The sequence below is a fragment of the Equus quagga genome, chromosome 1, assembly GCF_021613505.1.
Source record: "Equus quagga isolate Etosha38 chromosome 1, UCLA_HA_Equagga_1.0, whole genome shotgun sequence".
Classification (NCBI taxonomy): Eukaryota; Metazoa; Chordata; class Mammalia; order Perissodactyla; family Equidae; genus Equus; species Equus quagga.
This window is the reverse complement of record NC_060267.1, coordinates 2,262,398-2,286,087: the sequence shown is the minus strand read 5'-3', so window position 1 is coordinate 2,286,087 and position 23,690 is coordinate 2,262,398. Positions and strand designations below refer to the sequence as shown.

Here is a 23,690-nt window from a genome sequence, read left to right as displayed (position 1 = left end):
TGCTTATGAAACTGGTTTATGTTGGTAATGTTTATCTTGTTCTACTTAAAAACATGAGTGAATTGACTGCCTCTGGGTTTAAGCAAAAGAAGATGACTTATTTTTTACTGCTTTACAACTGCAAGATTAATAGTAAAACTGTTACTCACTTGAAGGCCAGGTTAGAGTAAAAGTGTATTGATTACTGTAAAATGGTTAGAAATTACTTTGTAGTCAGAGGTATTTTCTCAGTTTGTTTTGCCAGTTTTAATATTGGCTGTGAGAGGTGATCTTGGATATCTGGGTTGCCCTGAAGGAAGTAAGGTCATTTGCTACGTTAATTTTACCATACGTCTACCTGCACAGATTTGATTGTGGACCAAAATATTTTTCTGAATGCAGAATAGCATTGCTGTGTAAGATTTTCAGTTTGATCCTTATACTAATGACAATCAGCACCCGGAATGAAGTGAACTATTAGGCTTCAGGAGCTGAAGCTAAGCTCTGAGCCTGTAGTTACTGCCTCACGAATAGATAGGGTTCCAGCACCCATCTTGAGCACTTTTCCTTGAGGAGACTGATTTAAAGGTCCATTTTTATTGCTGCTCATACTGGGATTTTAAATAAAGGTGAATTATAAAAAACTTTATTATGCATATTTTAAAACATGTCCAAAAATAGAATAGTGGAGTAAGCCCCCACGTGCTCACTGCCCAGTTTCAACAGTTGTCAGGATATGGCTGATCTTGTTTCTTCTACACCCCAGGCATTTGCCCACGTTACTTTACGACACCCAGATTCCATACTGTTGTATCCACAAGTCCTTCAGCACGTATCTGTGAGACATGAGGATGTTTTCTTTAACATAAGCACAATACTGTTGTCACATCTAACCCTACATGCACGCGTGCGCACATACACACACACAGAGTAATTCCTTTATCATTTCAAGTATCCATTTTATATATGTATATATATATTTTTCACTGTGCTATATATTTCATTAAGTGTTCACATTTCCCCAGTTGTGTCAAATTTTTCTGAGTTGGTTTTTTCAAATCAGGATCCAAACAAGGTCAACACATTGCATTTGCTTGATGTGTCTCACGTGTTTTAATCTGTGAGTTCCTCCCTCGTCCTTTTTTTCGTTACCATTTATTTGTTGAAGAAAACAGGTCATTTCTCCTATACAGTTTCTCCTGTCCCAAAAGTGAAAAACTGATGTGCACTTAGAGCACTGGGACTTCTTATTCTGCCTGTTGATGTCAGCTTAAATATTACGCAGTGCAGTCCTTGTTGGTTTTTTTTTTAAGACTCTAGATAGAGGTCAGTGGAAACAAACTTCACGGTTTTTTAGATTTAGATTTTTTTATTTTTGTTAAAGATTGGCACCTGAGCTAACATCTGTTGCCAATCTTCTTTTTTTCTTCTTCTCCCCAGTGCCTCCCAGTACATAGTTGTGTATTCTAGTTGTAGGTCCTTCTGGTTGTGCTATGTGAGACACCGCCTCAGCATGGCCTGATGAGCGGTGCTGGGCCTGCGCCCAGGATCTGAACCAGTGAAACCCTGGGCCACCGAAGCAGAGCACGTGAACTTAACCACTAGGCCACAGGGCCAGCCCCGGTTTTTTTTAAGTATGAAGTAGCACAAAAGAAAACAATCAAAAGAGCCATAATTTCCTTAACGAAATAACCCTTGTGTCTATCTTCTAAAAATGAAAAACACATACAGAAGGTTTTAAAAAATTTACCTGTGCTGAAGTCTTTATTCACTCAATGGCAATGACTCCATTACTTTTCTGTGTCTTTTTTTGTCCTTAAGGTAACTAATCTGGATGACAGTAATTGGGCTGCTGCGTTTTCATCACACCGTCCTGGGCTCTTCACAAACGCAGAGCCCCACAATGTAACTGAGGACGTAACTCTCAGTGCTGTTATGTTGCGTGAGGATGATCCTGGAGAAGCTGGTCAGTGGCTCTGAGCTTTGTTTGTAACACAGTGGCTTGTCGCTTTACTAGGATCAAGGAGACTGTCTCCTTCTGCTCCTGAACGTGACTATAAAGTATGTTCATTAAGCTCTTTGGTTATGGTGATAGCTCTGGGAGGTTGAGGACCTCACCTTAGTTCTCGGCTGGAGCAGCATCTTGCCACTTTCTCTTCCAGTGTAAATAGCAGCCCGTTAGGTTATTAGACAAGTCTCTAACATTTTTATTCTTTTCTTGTTCGTGCTCTTGAAAGGCTGCTCTTTTTGTTTAGGTTTAGTTTTTATCTAACATTGACATGTTTTGTTTTGGCCTGGATGCTAATGCTATATTTTCAAATAGTGTGACCTTTCTAGTTTTAGGCTGGGTATTACTATTCCCTTTTGGGAAAAAGCATTTATTTTTACTGTCTCTTTACCTACACATTACATAGGTTCTTCATTTTACCATCGTCATAAGCATACCATATATGTGTATGGGTGCTAGTCCATACCACTGTCTGAACATTAACTCATGTAATGGTCCATTAAATAGTTAGAATAACTATTCTCATTTTAGGGGGAAAGAAACCTCTGCTCGAAGAGGTTAAGTAACCTACTTAAGCTCACCTGGCTAGGAAGTGATGGCCCCAAGATTAGAAACTAAGCCGTTTGATTGCAGAGCCCTTCTCTTAACACTGTGGTAACCACTACTTCCTTGTAGTATCTGCCAGGAATAAGTACTCAAATTTTGAGTCTCAAAAATACTTTGTGCTTAACCTATAAAATACAAGAATTTCATTTGTAGTATGAACAATAGGTGAGACCTTAAATATTATACAGTGTTACAGTAGAGTATATGTATTTTTCCTGAGTAGAACATGTCATTTTAGTATCATAACTTTCTCAGCTACTTTGTTACAATGTGCTTAAAATATAATTCTGATGTTTTAAAATTTGGTTCACATTTTTGTAGTAATTGATGACAGACTAATTAATACATCTTTGGGATCTTAAAAGACTTGTAGATAACAAGAAAAAAAAAGATAAATTGGACTACATCAAATTTAAAACTGTGCATCAAAACATACAATCAGTAGAGTGAAAAGGCAACTCACAGGATGGGAGAATATATCTGCAAATCATATATCTGATAAGAGGGTAATATCCAGAATGTAGGAAGAACTCTTACAACCCAACAACAACAAAAAACAGCCCAATTAAATAATGAGCAAATGGAGCTGGCCTGGTGGTGTAGTGGTTGAGTTCATCTGCTCCGCTTTGGTGGCCCGGGGTTCGCAGGTTCGGATCCTGGGCACAGACCTAGCACTGCTCGTCAAGCCACACTGTGGTGACATCCCACCTCCCACATCCCTATTCCCTGAGATAGAACAGGCATTGACTTCTCTCTAACTATGAAAGTCTCAGGTGGCATCTGCCAAAATAAAGTTGTTTGGTCTACGTTGAAAATCTGTTGTTTAGTGTAGCGAGCTTCATTCATTACTCATTAATTATTCATTCATTATCTTGGCTGGATCTTCTGGATCACTTGCTGCTTCACCTGCACTTTCACGTTATGGAGATGGCTTCTTTCCTTAAACCTCATGAAGCACCCTCTGCTAGTTTCAGACTTTGCTTCTGCAGCTTCCTCCTCTCTCAGCCTTCACAGAATTGAAGAGAGTTAGGGCCTTGCTCTGGATTAGGCTTCGGCTTAAGAGAGTGCTGTGGCTGATTTGATCTTCTATCCAGACCACTAAACCTTCTCCATATCAACAATGAGGCTGGTTCATTTTCTTGTCTTTCATGTGTTCACTGGAGTAGCACTTTTAATTTCCTTCAAGAACTTTTCCTTTGCATTCACAAATTAGCTAACGGTTTAGCACAAGAGGCCTAGATTTTTGGCCTCCCTTGGCTTTCTACGTGCCTTGCTCACTAAGCTTAATCATTTCTGGCTTTTGATTTAAAGTGAGAGACGTGACTCTTCTATCACTTGAACACTTAGTGGCCATTGTAAGGTTATTAGTTGGCCTAATTTCACTACTGTTGGGTCTCAGGGAATAGGGATGCCCGAGGAGAGGGAGTGAGACTGGGAACAGCTGGTCGGTGGAGCAGTAAGAACAGACAAAACGTTTATCTGTTAAGTTCACCGTCTTATATAGGCATGGTTCATGGCACCCGCAGACAATTCCAGTAGTAACATCAAAGATCACTGATCACAAACCACCATAACAAATATAGTAATAATGAAAAAGTTTGAAATATTGTGAGAATTACCAAAATGTGACACAGAGACATGAAGTGAGCAAATGCTGTTGGAAAAATGGCACCGATGGGCTTGCTTGACACAGGGCTGCCACAAACCTTCAACTTGTAAAAAAAAAAACCTCAGTATCTACGAAATGCTATAAAGTGATGTGCCATAAAACAAGGTGTGCCTGTGTACCCAGAAGCAGATTGTCTCATATGGTAGTTCTATTTTTTATTTTTTGAGGAGCTTCCATATTGTTTTCCATAGTGGCAAAACGATTCACGTTGCCACCAGCAGCCCTCGGTGGTTCCCTTTTCTCCTGATCCTCGGCAACACTCGTTTTTCTTGTCTTTTTGATGATAGCTGTGCTAACAGGTGTGAGGCAATAGCTCCTGGTGGGTTGATTTGCGTTTCCCTGATGGTTAGTGACGTTGAGCACCTTTCATGTACCTGTTGGCCATCTGTATGTCTTCTTTGGAGAAATGCCTATTCAGTTTCTCTGCCCATTTTTTAATTGGATAGTTTGGTTTTTTTGTTACTGAGTTGTATGAGTTCTTTATGTATTTGGAAAATTAACACCTTATCAGATGTTATTTGCAGATGTCTTCTCCCATTCCGTAGGCTGCATTTTCGTTTTGTTGATGGTTTCTTTTGCTGTGTAGAGCTTTTAGTTTGACATAGTCCCACTTGATGATTTTTGCTTCAGCAGGTGTTTATGCTTTTGGTGTCATGTCCAAAAAACTGTTACCAAGACCAATGTCAAGGAGCTTTTTTTTTAGGATTTTCATGGTTTCAGGTCTTATGTTTAAGTCTTTAAACCATTGTGAGTTCATTTTTATGAGTGGTATAAGATAGGGGTCCAATTTCATTTTTCTGCAGGGGGTTATCCAGTTTTCCCAGCGCCATTTATTGAAGAGACTGTCCTTTCCCCACTGAGTTTTCTTGGCTCCCTTGTCAAATATTAGTTGCCCATATATGTGGGAGTTTATTTCTGGGCTCTCAGTTCTGTTCCATTGGTCTCATTTTATTCCAGAACCGTACTGTTTTGATTACTGAGCTTTGTAGTAGCGTTCACGGTCGGGCAGTGTGAGGCCTCCTGCTCTGCTCCTCTTTCTCAGGACTGCTCTGGCCAGCCTGAGTTTAGTTTTGCATGATTACAAGAGCTCTGTGGATGGATGGTGGTGATGGTAGCACAACAGTGTGGATATACGTAATGCCACTGAGCCATACACTTAAAAATGGTTAGGATGGTAAATTTTGTTATATGTATTTACCACAATTATAATTTTTTTTAAATACAGCAGTAAAAAAAGGATTTGTAGCTATGTTTTTAAGGTTTCAAACAAACAGAATTACTGAGAAATATATCACTTTGTTTTTTTTCTTGTTAATGTGTTCTAGCATCCATGAGCATGTTTTCTGATTTCCTGCAGTCTTTTTTGAAGCACTCTTCAACCACAGTTTTTGACCTTGTAGAAGAGTATGAAAACATTTGTAGTAGTCAGGTAAGTTAATTTCAATCCATTGTTGGTCAAATAGATACTCTTAGTTCTTTTTGGAACAGCATCAACCTGTGAATTTCCATTTGTATTTAAGGAAGATGTCTTAGGGGTGTGGTCAAATAGGGGCATGGTTGGGAGGTCAGCCAGAGCAGCTCTGCTTTTTACATATTGAGGGTCTGTGTAAGATTTCTTTTGGGGACAAAAGGATTCTGCTGCTTTAAAAAAGGAAAAGCCAGGGGCTGGCCCAGTGACACACTGGTGAAGTTCATGCTCTCCACTGTCGCAGCCTGGGGTTCGCTGGTTCAGATCCCAGGTGCAGACCTAGCACCGCTCATCACGCCATGCTGTGGGGGCGTCCCACACATAAAATAGAGGAAGGTGGGCACAGATGTCAGCTCAGGGCCAGTCTTCCTCAAAAAAAAATGGGGGGAAAATCCAGGGGCTGGCCCGGTGGCATAGTAAAGTTTGCACACTCTGCTTCGGCAGCCCAGAGTATGCAGGTTCGGGTCCCCGGCTCAGACCTACACACTGCTCATCAAGCCGTGCTGCAGCAGCATCCTACATACAAAATAGAGGAAGAGTGACAATGGATATTAGCTCAGTTTTCCTGTGAACCTAAAACTGCTCTTAAAAATTGTCTGTTTAAAAAAAGAGAGAAAGGGCTTCAAGAATTATTGTATTCAAGGGCCGGCCAAGTGGTGCAGAGGTGTTAAAGTTTGCACATTCCATTTGAGTGGCCCAGGGTTCCCTGGTTTGGATCCCAGGTGTAGACCTATGCACCGTGTGTCAAGCCATGCTGTGGCAGGTGTCCCACATATAAAGTAGAGGAAGATAGGCACAGGTGTTAGCTCAGGGCTAATCTTCCTCAAGAAAAAAAGAAAAGGAAAAAGAAATTATTGTATTCAAGAATAATTGAAATAATAATAATAGCCAACATTTTTTGAGCGTTTAATACTGTTTCAGTAATCAATCTCTGAATTGTTCCATTATAAAAGCAGTAGCTTCCCTAAATAACACAGGCAATGGCAATCAGGATTCCGGTGGAGGATTCAATAAGTGAGTGGGAAGGCCAGATTGCCTACTAACTACTCCTGAGAAGACAGAAGTAACGCTGCTTTGTGAGGGCTTTTTAAAGGGTGGGGAAACCTGTGGTGGGGGTTCTTCATGTTCTGAATGAGAACGACTCCGTCTCTGAATTCCCCTTGATAAGATAAGGAGGTGCTTTCATAACCTTTGAGAAAGGTTTTCTTTACCCTGGGCTCTTAAACCTCCTGATAAACAGTTGTGCGTGTGTTTCCGGGGAGGACGTCCATACCTTTCATTAGATTTTCACACGTTCCTGAGTCTCAAAAAGGTGAACAGCTGCTGTTTTAGAACAAGACGGGAAGGGACGTTGGTTCTGTTTTGGTTAGAAATGACAATGTTTTGATACCAATCTTAGGAAAATATTTTTCTTGATTTGTTGTATGTTATACTTTTCCCAGACATAATTTGAAGATATCTTATTTTTAATTTTCATTGCTACTCTGTTGGTTTGGGTTATGATTTTGTAAGGTATAGGTTAGATTCAGCTTATCTCCTGGTTACAGGGAGGAAAGAATGTGCCCATGGCTGTTATCGTTGAATCTGAAAGCTAGGGTATATTAAATTTCTTTACGTATGTACTCACATGAACACACCTTACTTCAAATTAAGGCTGTTTCTAGTGGGAATGTATATCACATGCAATTAAAAAAGACAATGGATAGGAAAAATTGATAATATAAATATGTATGTATATATAAATATATTATTAGTTTTAGCACTGTGTACTTGAAGAATACAAAGTTGTGACTCAGAATTATAGAAAACCTCCTTCCCTTTGTATTTTAATCCAGGTGAATATACTCAGTAAAATAGTGAGCCGAGCAACACCTGGACTGCAGAAGTTTTCAAAAACAGCCAGTATGCTGTGGCTTCTTCAACAGGAGATGGTCACGTGGAGGCTGTTGGCCTCTCTGTATAGGTAACGTTGTGTAGGATCATAACTGAAATGTTGTGACACAAGTTAACAAACCTATAGGCAGATTAACTTAAAAGTTAGTGTAGGATGTGTTTGGAAATAGGTTTTTCTGTTTTTGAGGCGTATCGTTTCTAATGCCTTAGTTGTCAGGAGTGAGTTAGGAGGAAGAGAGGAATATTAGGTCATAAAGCTGGTAACTCCCCCGAATTGGATACTTAGAAAGATTTAAGGAAAGTGCTAAAAACACTGCAATACTTAGGAGAGGATAGATGAGAAAAAGAACTGATAGATTTTATGTAATGTGAAAGTTTGAAAGAAATTAACCAAATTTTCCTTTTCTCAGATGCTCAGTGGTTTTGGCTCTCATTCCGTTGCCTTCTCATTCTAATGAGAAAATCTTGAAAGAAAATCATATTATCATTTTATTTTTGCCATGTGAAGATATTCCGTTAAAAAGTTAGATGTTTGTATTAGCAGGTAGCTGTTAAAGACTGCATTGTGTATTTTTAGTAAATACCAGTTTTGTTCAGGTGTCAATATCAGATTCAAAAAGCATTTAGTCTGTGATCTTGTTTTTAAAGCATGATGGGTAAGGCAATTGGAAACTCATTTGTTTACATTGGAGAGAATGCAGGTTTGTGCATGTACATGGCGTAAAAGGTGATTTCATATATTCATGTGAAATAAGGCTTTTCATTTTATTTTTCCCCAGCGACAGAATACAGTCTGTATTAGAAGAAGAAAATATGTTTGCAGTTACTGTAAGTTTTATATTAATTTTTTCTTTCATAAATGCTTAAAAATTAAAATGTTTTTAGTAGTAGAATTTGATTTTTGACCCTCCATCTTGAGTTTCTTCATTTTTAAAATTTTATAAGTAAATAAAAGATATAATAATTGAGTATGGATTTAAATTATAGAGTAAAAGGTGAAATTCCTCATTTATTCCTCTTACTGTTCAGTCTAACAATTTGGTATGTATCCTACCAGACATTTTTCTGCGCATCTTTGTATATACAGACACATGTACGCAGTTTGGTGGTTTTTATTTTTTATAAAGATGGTGATGAGAATGTCACTGAAATGCTTAGTTAAACCATGGAAGGATAACCATGGTGCTCTGGAGCCCTTCCTTCAGACAGCAGGCCCTCGAAGACCACGAGGGGTGTGCCTTGCCGTCCTCTAAATCAGACATGGAACTTCTGGGAGATTTCAGGGGGTTGTCCCTCAGGCAGTTCAGCAGAAGCCTGAGGGCTTATTTTTATGCCATCTGGGTTGAGTGCAGCAGGATTCATTGACTTGGTTCCCAGCCAGGGTGTTAGTCAAGTTGTGCAGACTCCTCGGCAGTGCTGAGATGTGTTTCTCTCTCCTGGAGACCCCAAGCAGAGAGGAGGTAGAGCCTGAAAGGAGTGGGTCCCCAGCTCTGTCTCATGCTGTAAATGTTGTCCCATATTTTTCTTTTCTTCCCCCCAGTAGACTCAAGGGACCTCAGCTACTTTGCCCGCCTTCAGGGGCCAGCACCTTATGTTTATTCTTGTTTTTTATGTATAAGCAAAATGACGTTCAGGCATCAAAACTCTAACCTGCCAAAGCCAAACGCAATTTTGCCTTTCAGTGGATGGCACCATAGCCAGCTTTCCAAGGAACCCGAACGGTCTCTAAACCAGCACTTCTCAGACTGTACTGTGCACATGCGCCACCCGGAGGTCTTCTTAATCGGTGGATTCTGATTCGGCAGGTCTGGTGGGGCCTGGGAGTCTGCATTTTTCACACGCTCCCAGGTGGTGCTGCTGCCGCTCTGTGCACTGCGCTTGGGCAGCATGGGTCTAGACCCTGGCCTCTGCCACGGCCCCCAATTTAACCCATCAGGTCTTGTTGGCGCTGTCTCTTCTGTCCCAACTCTGACCACTCATCTCTGTTTCTGTTGCCACCACTTCAGCCGAAGCCTTTGTCATTTTTTGCAGGGTTGTGGCCATAGCTTTCGTCTGGTCTCCCTGGCTCTATACACAGGTTTTTTTTTTTTTTATTTAACATATAGTATGATTTCATTGATACATTATACTGAGAGTTTCTTTCTTTCTTTCTTTTTTTTTTTTTTTTTGGTAAGGAAGATTGTCCAAGGGCTAACATCTGTGCCAGTCTTCCTCTATTTTCTATGTGGGATGCCACCACAGTATGGATTGATGAGCAGTATGTAGGTCCACGCCTGAAATCCCAATCCATGAACCCCGGGCCACTGAAGCAGAGTGCAAGAACTTAACTTCTATGCCACTGGGCTGTCCCTGAGAGTTTCGTTTTTTGTTGGTTTTCTTTTTCTTTCTTTTTTTTTTTTTTTTTGGTGGAAGGTTAGCCCTTAGCTAACATCCACTGCCAATCCTCCTCTTTTTGCTGAGGAAGATTGTCCCTGAGCTAACATGCCCATCTTCCTCCCCTTTATATGTCAGACACCTGCCACATCATGACTTGATGAGCAGTGCATAGGTCCATGCCCAGGACCTGAGCCGGTGTACCCTGGGCCACCAAAGCAAAGCACGTGAACTTAACTGCTGTGCCACTGGGCTGGCTCCAAGTTTCTTTTTTAATTCATCAACATTTCTTACTGTTTTTTCATGTCAATTCATGTTTTTCTTATTTTTTCATAGTATGCCAGAGTATAAATGTACTGTAATTTTTTCAGATATTCTGTGCTGGACGTATTTGTGTTGTTTCCAGTATGTTTGCTATAGCAACCCATAATGCAGTGAACGTTCTGCTTCATGCTTACCTACTTATCTGAGTATTTTCTGTATTTCTGGAAGTGAAATTTGTTGGGTCAGAGTTTGGTAGAGATTATCATATTGCCTTCCTAGTGGAATGTGCCAGTTTACACTCTCACAGGGTGTGGAGAGGTTCACTCTGATGGCAGTCCTGTGACTTGGCCAGTTGGAGGAAGGCACTCCATTTTAATATGCGTGTCATTGATCATTAGTGAGGTGGAGTGTTTTTGTTCTTAAGCATTTACATGATATGAATTCTGTATTCCTTTCCTCTTCTCGTTTTCCTGTTAATTATTTTCTTGTTAATTCTTTCCTCGTACGTGTTAAGGATAGTCTTCTCCCTTTTGTCACTTGCCTTTCAACTATGTTTAAGGGGTCTCTGTCAAGTAGACATTTCCATGTTTCACTGATCACACCTGCCATATTTTCCTTTATCATTCACTATTCTGTGTCTTGTTAAGGAAGGCCTTTCCTACCTATTTAAAAATATTCTCCAATCTTTTCTCCTCAATCTTATTTTTTATATAATAAGCTCTTTCTCCTCTGGAGTAAGTTTGTGTATGAAGGAAGCCAGAGATTTAACTTTCTTCATGTGGATATTCATTTACCCCAAAACCATTTATCAAGCAAATGTATGTATCGTATTTATACGCGGGTCTTTTCTGTTTTACTGAGTGATGCATTTGAAAGCCAGTACAACACAACTGAGTCACTCTGGCTCAGTTTTAATATTCATAGGGTAAGTCTCCATCTCACTTAAAAAACATGTTTGCACACTTTTTTTCCCAGATGAAGTTTACAATTTCAATTTTTTTTTTAATTCTGTTGGAATATTTATTAAAGTAATACTGAATTTATAAATTAGGGGAGAAATGACGTCTTTACCATGTTGAATTTTCCTATTTATGATCATGGCATATTTCTCCATTTATTTAGATCTTTTATAGTTTATATAGATTTGTGCTCTTTATAAAAGTCTATGTAAATCCTATTGTGAATGGGTACTCTTTTCAATTACATTTTTTAATTCATTATTACTGTCAAATAGAAGGTTAATGATTGTTTCGTAAAGCCCATATTTGGCCACTTTTGAAACTCTTTTATTAGCTCCAGTAAGTTTTTAATTTGATTTGACTGGGTTTTCTGTGTTGGCAGTAATCATCTACAAATAGTGAGTTTCCCTTAATCCTTTCTGATCTCTTATTTCTTTTACTTGCCTATTCCATTGCCTAGGAGTGCCCGTACAATTATAACAGTAATAGCAGGCATTCTTTTCTTCTTCCTGACTTTTGATAAGAATGCTTTTTTCTGCAGATTGAGGATTTTTTCTCCTAAGGAGCTAAGAGTTTGGATGGGTATTGAATGCAAATTTTTTTAGCTTCTATAGATATCTGCTTTAATTTATTAATTTAATGGTTTACATTGATAGTTTTCCTAATGTTGAATTATCCTCAAATAGGATAAACTATATATTCCTAAATATACTACTACATTTTATCAGCTAATATTTTATTTAGAACTTTCCCAAATATATATTCTTTTTTTGTGTGTAACATCCTCATCCAGTTTTAGCGTCTAGAATTGTGCTGCTCTCCAGAACAAGTTCATAAATCTTTCATCATTGTTTTGTGCTCTGTTTGAAGAATATCAGAATTACATGTTCTTTGAAGCCTTGGTAGAAATACGCCTTTAAAGCCATAAAGACTAGATGCTCTTTTGGGGTTTAATTACTTTTTATTTTATAATTATTTTTTCACTTTTTATTTTCTGATTACCAAAGTAATTCATGTTTGAAGCAACTATAAATAGTCAAAAAAGGAGAAAATAAATACAAATTATTTCAGCTACACATCTGTTAATCTGCTTTTTCACCTAAAATATTTTTTAATATCTTTTCAATCCTTGTTTATTCTACAGTTACTTATTTCATTCCAGCCAAGAGACATGCACATCTAGGAAGATTATTTTTCTTATATTTGGCTATTTATTCAAGTTACTTACTAGTTTTAACAGTTTTCCATTGACTGTCTGGTTTTCTAGGTAGGCAGTCCTGTTATCTACAAATAGTGATGAGTTTGACTCTTTTTCCATACTTAGTACTACTCAGTTCTTTTCCTTATGTCTTAGCTAGAACTTTTGAAGTCAAGTTGAATAATTGCAGGAATTCTTATTCCTTTCACCCTCTGGGTTTTAAAAGGAGTGTCTCTTTACACCTAAGTATATTATGTGCTATAGGCTTCGACTAGGTAGTGTATTATTAGCAAAGTGTTCTTCTGTTTCTAATTTATGAAGATAGTTTTATCAAGTGACATTTTGACCCCTGTCCGGATGCTCTTGTGGCTTTTCTCCTTGAACCGTGAATGAGATGGGCTAATTAATAGATCTGTTCACCAAACATTCCCCTTTCAACACACTGCTGGATATTACTCGCTAATGTTTTGTCAAGTTGTCTTTAAAGTCAATCATGAGAGCCTTGGATTGTTTTTCAGTTTTATCACCTGTGAACTGCTGTGTAGAATGAAAAGATTTTAAAGTTTTTATATGTTAATTTTCTTTTCTTCTTTCTTTCTTTTTTTTTTTTTCCGAAGATTAGCCGTAAGCTAACATCTACTGCCAATCCTCCTCTTTTTGCTGAGGAATCCTGGCCCTGAGCTAACATCCGTGCCCATCTTCCTCTACTTTTTTTATATGTGGGATGCCTACCACAGCATGGCTTGCCAAGTGGTGCCATGTCTGCACCCAGGATCCGAACTGGCGAACCCCCGGGCTGCCAAGAAGGGGAACGTGCAAACTTAACCGCTGCGCCTCCCAGCCGGCCCCTAAATGTTAATTTCCTAATATGTCACATGACCACATCCAGCCCTTTATTATGATTTTTTTGTTTGTTTCCCTTTGTTTTGTGTTTTATTTTTTCTTAAAACAAATCTCTGGGGAGATAGAATTTTAAAACTCCGTATACAGAGAATTAAAATATCAAGTGAGAGCAGCTGCAAATTGATCTAGCAGATTGAAGTTTATTTATAAAAACTTTTCAGAAATGAATATACAGATCTGCTGTGTGCAACATGTTTATGGGTGATTAAATATATCAGATTTGCTTTTACCTTTCTGTTGAAGTAATCTTAGAGCATCTTCTTTTCTTTATTTCCTTCCTTTAAATGATTTTTTTTAATAGGCTCCTAATGCCAGTGAAAAAACAGTTGTGGAAGCATTATTTCAGAGAGATTCACTCGTCCGGCAAAGTCAGGTATGGCTAGAATTTTTAAATATCTCTTATGAAACATGGAGAATAGGTAAATGACATAAAAGAACTGAAGTTTTTTTAATTGAACACTTTTTTCTTAATTTTTTTTCTTTTTGATCTTTCTATTTGTAATTAAAAGGAATTAAGAAGCTTATTGTTTGTTTTCAAATAATAGCCCTGGTATTTCTAGCAGTAGCCTGTTAAAAACAGTGTTATTCCTGTAGAAAATTTCATTCTTTCGCCGTAATATTTATATATCTTAAAAAAGTAAAAACAATGGTTGGAAAATTTCTTACTTGGTATTTTTGAATCAGAAAATTTTTCTGAAATTAAAGCTAGGAGTACCATTTCAAATAAAATACTAACAGATTTTGTAGTTAATACTTGTTTTTTTTTCCTTTCCTAGCTGGTGGTAGATTGGTTAGAGAGCATTGCCAAAGATGAAATTGGAGATTTTTCCGATAATATTGAGTTTTATGCAAAATCAGTATATTGGTAAGCCACTGAAGTTTTATTCTCGAAGTCACTTAACACTGATTTTCTTTATTCATTTCTCAGCAAATATTTATTCAGTTCTTACTGCTTATCCACTTAATCAGCAAAACAGATAAAAACCTTGCCTTTATGGAATTTATACTTGTTTCGGAGAGTTAGCACATGAACAGACATACATCCTGTTGGGTGTTAAGAGCTTGAAAGAAAAGAGTCCAAGTTGATGGATAGAAAATGATAATGAGCAGCAGAGGTGATCAGGGAAGGCCTGTCGAAGGAAGTAACAGGTAGTAAGAGTGAGAGGCTTTTAAGAAATAAAGGAGGCAAGCCGTGCAGAAATCTGCGGGACAAGTGTTCTGGGCAAGAACAGGAGCTGCAGAGACCCTGCGGAGGTGAAGTATTTGCACAAGGAGGCCAGTGTGAGCGCAGCAAAGACAAGAATGCTAGGAAATGGGGCTGGCCCCATGGCCAAGTGGTTAAGTTCACACGCTCTGCTTTGGTGACCCAGGGTTTCACTGGTTTGAATCCTAGGCGCGGATGTGGCACCGCTTGTCAGGCCATGCTGAGGCAGCATCCCACATGCCACCACTGGAAGGACCCACAACTAAAAATACACAACTATGTACCTGGGGGCTTTAGGGAGAAAAAGGAAAAAAATAAAATCTTTAAAAAAAAAAAAAGAATGGTAGGAAATGAGACTGAAGGGAGTCAGCTCATAAAGGACTTTCACAGGCAGCCCAAGGTAAAGGTTTGGGATGTTACTCTAAATGTGATGGGAAACCTTGAGAATAAAATGACATGATCTAATTCAGGTTTTCAAACAACTGCCTTGCCCTCTTTTCTTAATAATCATAATTTAATCATCAAGAAGACACTTTTGCCATGTTTCTAGATACTTGTGATTTTTAAAAAAATTTCTTTTCCCTACATCCTCCAATGCTTCTAAATTATTGTAAGACCTTGAAACCAAAAAGCACCCGTAGGATAAAGGGATAATTTATTTCAAGACTTGAAGAAAAAGTTCAGATTGCCTTTGAATTCAGTAACATATATGTAACAAAATCTGCAAGTCGCTTATGTTTTTTCTCTGCGTAACTAGGAAATTAGTGCTACTGAATGTATGTTAAAAATTAAATCTTGAGGGGCCAGCCCTGTGGCCCAGTGGTTAAGTTTGCACACTCCGCTTCAATGGCCCAGGGTTTCGCTGGTTTGGATCCTGGACATGGACATGGCACCACTCATCAGGCCACGCTAAGGCAGTGTCCCACATAGCACAACTAGAGGCACTCCCAACTAGAATATACAACTATGTACTGGGGGGCTTTGGGGAGAAGAAGAAGAAGAAAAAAGACAGAAGATTGGCAACAGATGTTAGCTCAGGTACCAGTCTTTAAAAAAATATATATATATAAAATCTTGAGTAGTTGTGATTTTTCTGAGATAAAGAGAAATTTTCATTTTCGGGGAAAAAAACATTTTTTTAAGTCAAAATGCCCAGTTAAGGTTTTTGCAAGTTTATTATGAATTAGTCTCCCCTTTTTTACTCATCAATGGCACAGAATAGAGAACCCCAAAACAGACCTACAGTTATATGGTCATTTGGTTTTCAACAGAGGCATCAAAGTAATCCATTGTGGAAAAGGATAATAATTCTCTTCTCAGCAAACCATGCAGAAAAAACTGGCTATGTGAAAAAAAGATTAACCTTGATACCTCCCTCACACCATTCCCAACGATTAATTCAAGATGGATCATAGTCCTACATGTAAAAGCTAAAACCATAGAGCTTTAGAGGAAAACTGGAGGACACCTTATTGACTTAGGGGATAAGAAAGTGTTTCTTAGGTCACAGAAAGCAGTAATCAGGGGAAAAATTGATTTGACTTCATCAAAGTTAAAAACTTCTTATTAAAAGACACCATTGAGAGAATGAATTATCGGCAAGCCACAGACAAGAAGAAACAGAGAACCTATAGTTCATAAAGTACAACTCAGTAATAAAAGGGGAACCCAATAAAAAAGCAAAGATGTGAACAGATATCTCACAAAAGCATTGATGATGACCAATAAGGACATGAAAAAGTTCAACATCATTAGTCATCTGAGTTAAAATGCCCCCCCGCCCTTTTTTTTGGTGAGGAAGATTGGCCCTCAGCTAACATCTCTTGCCACTCCTCCTCTTTTTTTTTTTTTTTTCCCCTCTCTAGAGCCCCAGTACATAGTTGTGTCTCCTAGTTGTAGGTCATTGTAGTTCTTCTATGTGGGACGCCACCTCACCATGGCTTGCTGAGCAGTGTGTAGGTCTGCACCCAGGATCTGAACCAGCGAACCTGGGCTGCCAAAGTGGAGTGTGCAAACTTAACCACTATGCCACAGGGCCAGCCCTAAAATGCCCTTTTATACTTGGTATCTTTGCGTGTTTTTTCTGAGTGTATACTCTCTTTTTCTTACTTGTACTTGATTTTTTTGAAGAGACCTATTAAAATTATTCCTTTAAAAAAATTGATACTTTTTCGTTCAGGGAAAATACTCTGCATACCTTGAAACAGCGGCAGCTGTCTTCTTACATAGGAAGTGTCCGTCCTCTTGTCACTGAGTTGGTAAGTGTTCTTTGAAAATGAGAGTTGTCTTTAAAATTAAGTGATTTTTTTTTTTAAGGCTGAGAATTTTTCTTCTTTTGGATCTTTTTTAGTTTCCCAAAGGTTTCCACATACTATTTAACTCTAAAATTACTAAGTTTTGTTTGAATTTAATGGAATATATTTGAACACATCCGTGGCCTGTGAATTGTAAATTGTAAAAGAAGGTATAGAAAGTGTTCCTGATTTGCCAACATTAAAAACCAATTAATTTTGATTTTATAGCAAGGTTTGACTCTTCAACTATAAGGTGGTTACCTATGAAAGCTCTTTTATGTAGAAAGCAGGGGAAAAAAATGAAGCTTTGTGAATAAGCTTGTGGTTAGAAAGGTCATTCTAGGATATGAGTAATAGGAATAACTGGATTTGAAAAGAATAGGAGTCTGTAGAAATAAAGGAATATAACTTTGCAGCAGGTAGGGGCATGTGAATTGAATGTTTATAGTGAAGAGTGGGAGAAATAAGTAACAGTGAAAAAACTGATAAAATTCCATTTGGTAACAAAAGTAGCTTTTGATGGAAAATTGTTTGGAAACTACTAGAAGAACTTGAAATAAATTGTGGCAAAATTACCATGTAGCAAGCAAGTGAAAATCATTGACTCTTCACATCTGGAAAGTGGTGGTTACCTTTTGCCAGAAAGAGACCATGTTCCAAAATTGAATGATTGTATCTGTCTGCAGAATATTTGTGAAAGTAGCCAATTCACCTATTATGCCTTCCATTTTATGCATTGATAATCATATTACCATACATTCAGTAACATTTGGCATAAGAATCACTTCCTTTCTTAAGTCACGTTAAAGTAGTTTTTCATTTGAAATGCCCCATGCAGATCATGTGTGCTCTTTGCTGCAGAAGTAAGGACAGTGTGTTACCCCAAATGTTTAGAGGCACATTTCTTTCTGTCTGTATAAGGGAGTAGGTAGCAATAACTGTTTTAGGGGAGTTTTGTTTATTTATTAGGAATCTGTTTTTAAAAAATTTTTAGAGCCAGCCCTGACGGCCTAATGGTTGAAGTTCAGCTCACTCCACTTCGGTGGCCCGGGTTCACTTCCTGGATGCAGAACCACACCACTCGTCTGTCAGTAGCCATGCTGCGGCAGCAGCTCACATAGAAGAACTAAAAGGACTTACAACTAGAATATACAACTATGTACTGGGGATTTGGGGAGGGGAAAAATTTTTTTTTATTGGGCATTGGTGTGTTTTATATAGCCTTAATCCCATAATGGGCTCTCTTCTCATATGTTCTCAGAAAGTACCAACTAAGCACTTTCTGGTCACAGAATGCATTGATCCCTTCAGTGTCTCCTCTGTGCTCCTTCTCCAGCAAGGCCTAATTCTGGTTAGAATTAACTTGGCCACGTAGTTGCTACAACAGGGTAAAGCACAGGCCCTCTTGAATCACGAGTCGCATTTCTAGAGTTTCCTAGCTGGGCTGGGCTGGGCTACTGGTGTTTCCTTCTTGCCTGGCCCAGGCATGTGCCTCTGTGACCATGGAGTCTGTTTTGAACAGGCAGCAGACAATTGGGTGGCTGTTTGGAACACTTATGACACTTTCATTCCCTTTGTTACTTAATGAAATTGTAAATGAATTTATTTCCATATATAAACTCAGGAGAGATTTATCATCTCTTGCTGATGTTTAAAATGTATGTGGGTACAAAGGATTTATAGATGATGACTTTTTTTTTTTTCGGTAGGACCCTGATGCTCCCATAAGACAGAAAATGCCCCTTGATGATCTGGATAGAGAAGATGAAGTCAGATTACTCAAATATCTTTTCACTCTAATCCGTGCTGGAATGACAGAAGAGGTAAATCATGATACTCTGCTTGTCCAGTTTCAGAAGGTCCTAGACTAAGTTGGAAGGGATATTTATGGCCACCTGGTGCGCCTCCTTGATGCAGTAATCTCTTTCACGGTATTTCTGGATCTAACTCCAGTTTGAAAGTTTCCAGTGATAAGAAACACATTGCTTCAGCAAGCAGTGCTCTCTGGTTTGCACAACTCTGATAGAAAATTCTTTCTAAGAGGTCAAACTGCCTTCCTGTCTTGTAGTCATACCCTAGGCGTATCCCCGTTACTTCTGGCTTTGATTTTGAAAAGCTGAGAGTAAGTTGGACCCTAATTGCTCTTCTAGGTGACACTATTTAGCATTTGAAAACTGTGCTGGCCCTCAGACTTCTTGCTCTTATCCTTACCTCCTTAAATGCAGTCTCCTTTGTAATAGTTCGGATCTTACACTTAGAATGTGAAGTACCTGTTGGACAGCTCACTGGGTGGCTTTGTCAACTGATGAGGTCACATGTGCAGGAGATTCCGGTTTCATTGAACCCGTTCTGCAGCTTTCTTGTGGTGTTCTCCAGACAGAAATGTGATCGTTCTTCCTTGTTACAGACCGCTAGCATACATTAAGTAATTTCTTACCATAGTAAGTCTTGGATTATTAAGCATCATTCTTATTTCTTACTTGAGAAAAGAAGTTGGTATCACATTTATTCAGAAAATATTTAAGTCCCAGCCACTCTGTCAGGTGATGTGCAAGATAATAGGAATCTCAGTGGCAAACAAGGATGTATTTTAAAAAACAGAAAACAAAATATGACAATGTTTTTAAGGTTCTACATTCAGTTTTTATCCTGCCTCTTTTAGATAGCATTTCAAAACTTTTTTTATGTTGCTTCATAGATTTCATAATTTTTGAAAGCCATAAATCCAGAATGATGTTTGGGATATGATATTCTTAATATCTCTAGGTTCGAGTGACAGAAACCCACCTCAAGTTAATTACCAGGGGGGAATTGAATGGCTTGTGGAACAGGGAAGTGTGGAGGGTTATTATCTGGCTTTAAGCCGGATCCAGGAAGTCAAAAGATGTCATTAGGATACTGTCTTTCCCAGGTCTTGGCTCTGCCATCCGCTCTCTGGCTTCATTCTCAAGAAGCCACTCCTCATGTCAGTGACGGCCACTGACAGCTCCAGGCTTACATCCTCCTGCAAGCTAGCATTCCTAGCAAAAGGAGTGTGTCTGTTTCCAAGATCCAGCAAGAATCCTGGGAGTGGTTCTCAACTAGCTCACACGCCTAACCCTAGAGTTCAGCGATGGGATGATGTGATCTACCCAAACCCTGTGAGCTACATGGGGAGGGGGTGGCTCCTACAGAGAAGATGGACCCACAGACGTGTATCTGTCTCACCTGGGTGTCAGGCTCATCTGACTGGTCCCATTTGCCATGAATATCACCTGTAGCCTGAATGAGCAGTAGCGCCCTGTTATTATAGAGACTAACAGTGTTCTCTAATACTTTTACATCAGCCTTCACTGCCTGTGGGCACCATGGGAATCTGTTGGTAAGCCCAAAATCAAAGAGCAAAGGAGTTATTAGGAAAAGAAAGAAAGGCAGAGACCCCAGGGAGCTGTGCAGGTGGTGGTAACGTGAAGTGCCATTGTTGGTTGTTTGCATCACCCTCTGTAAGGTGTAAGTGCCGTGAGTACGCTCCTGTCTTAGGTCACTTGTGCTTCTCAGACGGCACAGTCCCTTTTCAGGACTGCACTTCTACGTGACTGACTGCTCTTTCTTTGGTCCAAAGGCGCAACGGCTCTGTAAGCGCTGTGGTCAGGCCTGGAGAGCTGCGACCCTTGAAGGCTGGAAACTCCATCATGACCCGAATGTTAATGGAGGTGTTGTAGTCACTTTTATTCTGGGCGTCAGGGGTAGCTTTAGCCCTAAATGTCAGTCTTTGTGAAGTATAGCTTTTATTTTTAGAAATCATTGAAATAAAGAGATTGATTTTAAACTAAATTTTATTTCTTTTGCTGTTTCATAGGAACAGAATTAGAGCCTGTGGAAGGGAATCCATATAGATGCATTTGGAAAATAAGTTGTTGGAGAATGGCGGAAGATGTAAGATACAGTAAAATGCTTACTGATACTGACGTTTACTCTGATTAATTGAAGGCCTGCTGAAGGTGCTGTGAAACGTTCGTAGTGGAAGACTACTATTCCCATTTCCAAGAGCTTGCAGTCAAACAGGGGAGTAGGAGTTGACAGGCTTACCTCCTAATCATAACTATTCATACACTGAGGTCTAAGAATTGAACACTGATGTAAGGCAAAAATATAAAGGACACCAAATTGTGAGAATAAGATCCGGGCTGAAAGCTGGCTTCCCAGGAGAGAGAATGGAATGGAAGTTTTAAAAATTAGTAGGATTTGGTTTGTTGGGTATGAAAAGAAGAAGGAATTCTAGGTGGAATGCATAGGTTATGACGCGGCCTATGCATTCCCAAAAATCATTACAGCATGCAAAATTGTGTAGAAGACATACAGAGCTTTTGGGGAAAATGGAGTTAAGTACACAATTCTCAAAAACTCTCAGTGACACATAGAAAGGTGACTTACTAGAAACAGTAGCAGTTTCCTGTTAGATGGTCAGGAGATGCATCAATACCACAGTGAGTATGGCATCAATACCACAGTGAGTATGGCATCAATACCACAGTGAGTATGGCATCAATACCACAGTGAGTGTGGCATCAATACCACAGTGAGTATGGCATCAATACCACAGTGAGTATGGCATCAATACCACAGTGAGTGTACCACAATTGAAGTTTGCTTGTGGGATTGGAGGTCAGGGGGTGTGCAGCTTATGAGTTACTGTGAAGTGGTAGAAGCAGGTTATCTGAAATGAAACAGAAAATTGTAACACTCTATGCAGATCAGTTTAGCCTGTAACACCCCTGGTGAACTGAGGTAGCTGGTAGATGTTTGAAGTGTGTCACTTTTCTGTATTTCTAAGTGGCTCAGTTCAGCTACGTGTAGTTTTCTGCATTCATCTGTTGTTTCTTGTGGACGAAATTGTATGTAAGCAAATGGGCAATCTGCATTATGATCAAATTGTTGCTTGATATATCAGTTGCATTGAAACAAATTCACATTTCAAAACAAGCATTGTAGCAGAACTGACTGTAATGGGAAAGTTGACTGAAAAAGGTAAATTAAGGACAGGCAGTGTTGGTCCTCAGGTGCTACTCTGGGGAATGAAAACTTTTTATCCTACGTAGTGGTGAACCATCAAAACCTGGAGGGCACATGGCAGCAGTGTTTTAAGAAGATTAGCATGGCAGTGGAAAACAGGCTTAAAACTGAATGGACCGAAGGCCAAGAAACCAGTTCGCAGCCTGTCAGAATTCTTCAGACACTAAGTACCAAGGGCCTGTCCTAGGACAGCACTGATGGCAGTGGAAAGGAGCAGGATGGACAGGACCAGTGACTGGAGACGGAAGGCCAAGGAGGGCTAGTTGTATAGTGAGCCTCTCAAGTCTCTTGTTTGGATGAAAAGAGGACAAATGCCATTAGCAGAATCTGGATGGAAAATGGGATAATTTGATGAGTATAATTAATTCTCCTTAGGAATTTGTGCAAACTGAAGCATGGCAGGTTCCAAGTGCCTTGTTTTGATGTCATTAGGTCAGTGTCAGTTAACTTGCTGGGGAAATGACCTTTACGGGTTCTATCTGGAATAAAATTTGACTGTTAGAGAGAAAGCATCCATTAGAGTTGGATCTGCTCTCACCTTGTGCTTGAAATTTAGCTGTTGACTTTTCTTGAAGGTATCAGCATTCACTCTGTCATCAAACTGAGGGGTCCTTCCTTTTGTTACCCCACTAGGTCTTTCACTAAAGTTTAGAAACTATCAAGCAAATAAATCACTTCAGCTTAGAAGACATTGCACAATTCCAGATTATGAAAAAAGTTGACATACTATGAAAAACAATATTTCAAATTTATTTATATTCATTGTATTTCAGGAGCTTTTTAACAGATATGAGAGAGCAATTTATGCAGCTTTAAGTGGGAATCTTAAGCAGGTATGCGATCTATTTTAATAAATCTTTTTTTCTTATGAAGTGAAGTCAGATCAATATTCCAGTAATTGTGTATAGTAAATCTTACAAACTTAAGCTACTTGCTAAGAGTATCAGTGATAATATTGAAATAGAATAGCGGCTTGAGCTGCTTAATATGGTGTGTCCCATACATCAAATGATGTTTTGATACATGAAATCAGACTTCAGTTTCTAAGAATTGTAAGTTTAATGACAACATACATCTATTGATGACTTATGGTACCCATAGCTTTATGCAGAGGTGCACCGCTAAGGCACAGTGACTGGATTGTCTCATATTTGTGGGTGTGCTTCTCACAACCCCACCACACCATACATTTTACAGGTATTTTGAGGGATGTTAGAATAATTAGTTGAAACACCATCTTATATCAGCATGGAAAATTGATGCTGTTGTGAACTCAGTATGAAAAAAAATCTTAATTGTTCAAACTACTTAGAAGATGTGGTTTGTAGGCGTTAGAGTTTATTTGATATATTTTACAGTCCACAATGTTTTATGTCATTATAGTGACTATAGCCCATATCAATGGATGTAACTGCTTTTCCTTTCTTTTTTGCTGACTGTCTACGTTTTACTGTTTTGGAATGGGGGGAAAGCTGCTTCCTGTCTGTGACACCTGGGAAGATACGGTGTGGGCCTACTTTCGGGTGATGGTGGACAGTCTGGTAGAACAGGAGGTCCGCACGTCAGTCATGACTCTGGATGAAACTGAAGAACTCCCTAGAGAATATTTGGAAGCCAAGTGAGTTTGTTGGTTTGTTTGAGTCACGTGATTTGAGGTATGCTCTGTGAAGTTGTATTTGTAGCCCTTGTTCACGTTGTTAATATTATTTCATCCCTTTCCTATTCCTTCTTTCGAAGTTGGACCTTAGAAAAGGTTTTTGAAGAACTTCAAGCTACTGATAAAAAGGTAAATATTAAAATTTTAGGATGACTGGAATAGG

General features: G+C 38.9%; 1 protein-coding gene across 3 annotated transcripts in view; it reads left to right on the top strand.

Moving 5' to 3' along the window:
• NUP107 (nucleoporin 107) overlaps positions 1-23,690 on the top strand; it is a 43,150-nt gene that overhangs the window by 5,288 nt on the left and 14,172 nt on the right. Inside the window, exons 5-17 of one of the 3 annotated variants that reach the window (XM_046678399.1) lie at positions 1,801-1,945; positions 5,588-5,691; positions 7,566-7,693; positions 8,403-8,451; positions 13,622-13,693; positions 14,097-14,185; positions 16,704-16,782; positions 18,528-18,641; positions 20,420-20,510; positions 20,657-20,733; positions 22,644-22,703; positions 23,343-23,488; positions 23,608-23,656. In XM_046678399.1, coding sequence (XP_046534355.1) covers positions 1,801-1,945; positions 5,588-5,691; positions 7,566-7,693; positions 8,403-8,451; positions 13,622-13,693; positions 14,097-14,185; positions 16,704-16,782; positions 18,528-18,641; positions 20,420-20,510; positions 20,657-20,733; positions 22,644-22,703; positions 23,343-23,488; positions 23,608-23,656 — 1,203 coding nt within the window. Of the gene's footprint in view, positions 1-1,800; positions 2,041-5,587; positions 5,692-7,565; positions 7,694-8,402; positions 8,452-13,621; positions 13,694-14,096; positions 14,186-16,703; positions 16,783-18,527; positions 18,642-20,419; positions 20,511-20,656; positions 20,734-22,643; positions 22,704-23,342; positions 23,489-23,607; positions 23,657-23,690 lie in introns of those variants that run through there. The other 2 variants (XM_046678420.1, XM_046678410.1) reach the window with 2 other exon arrangements.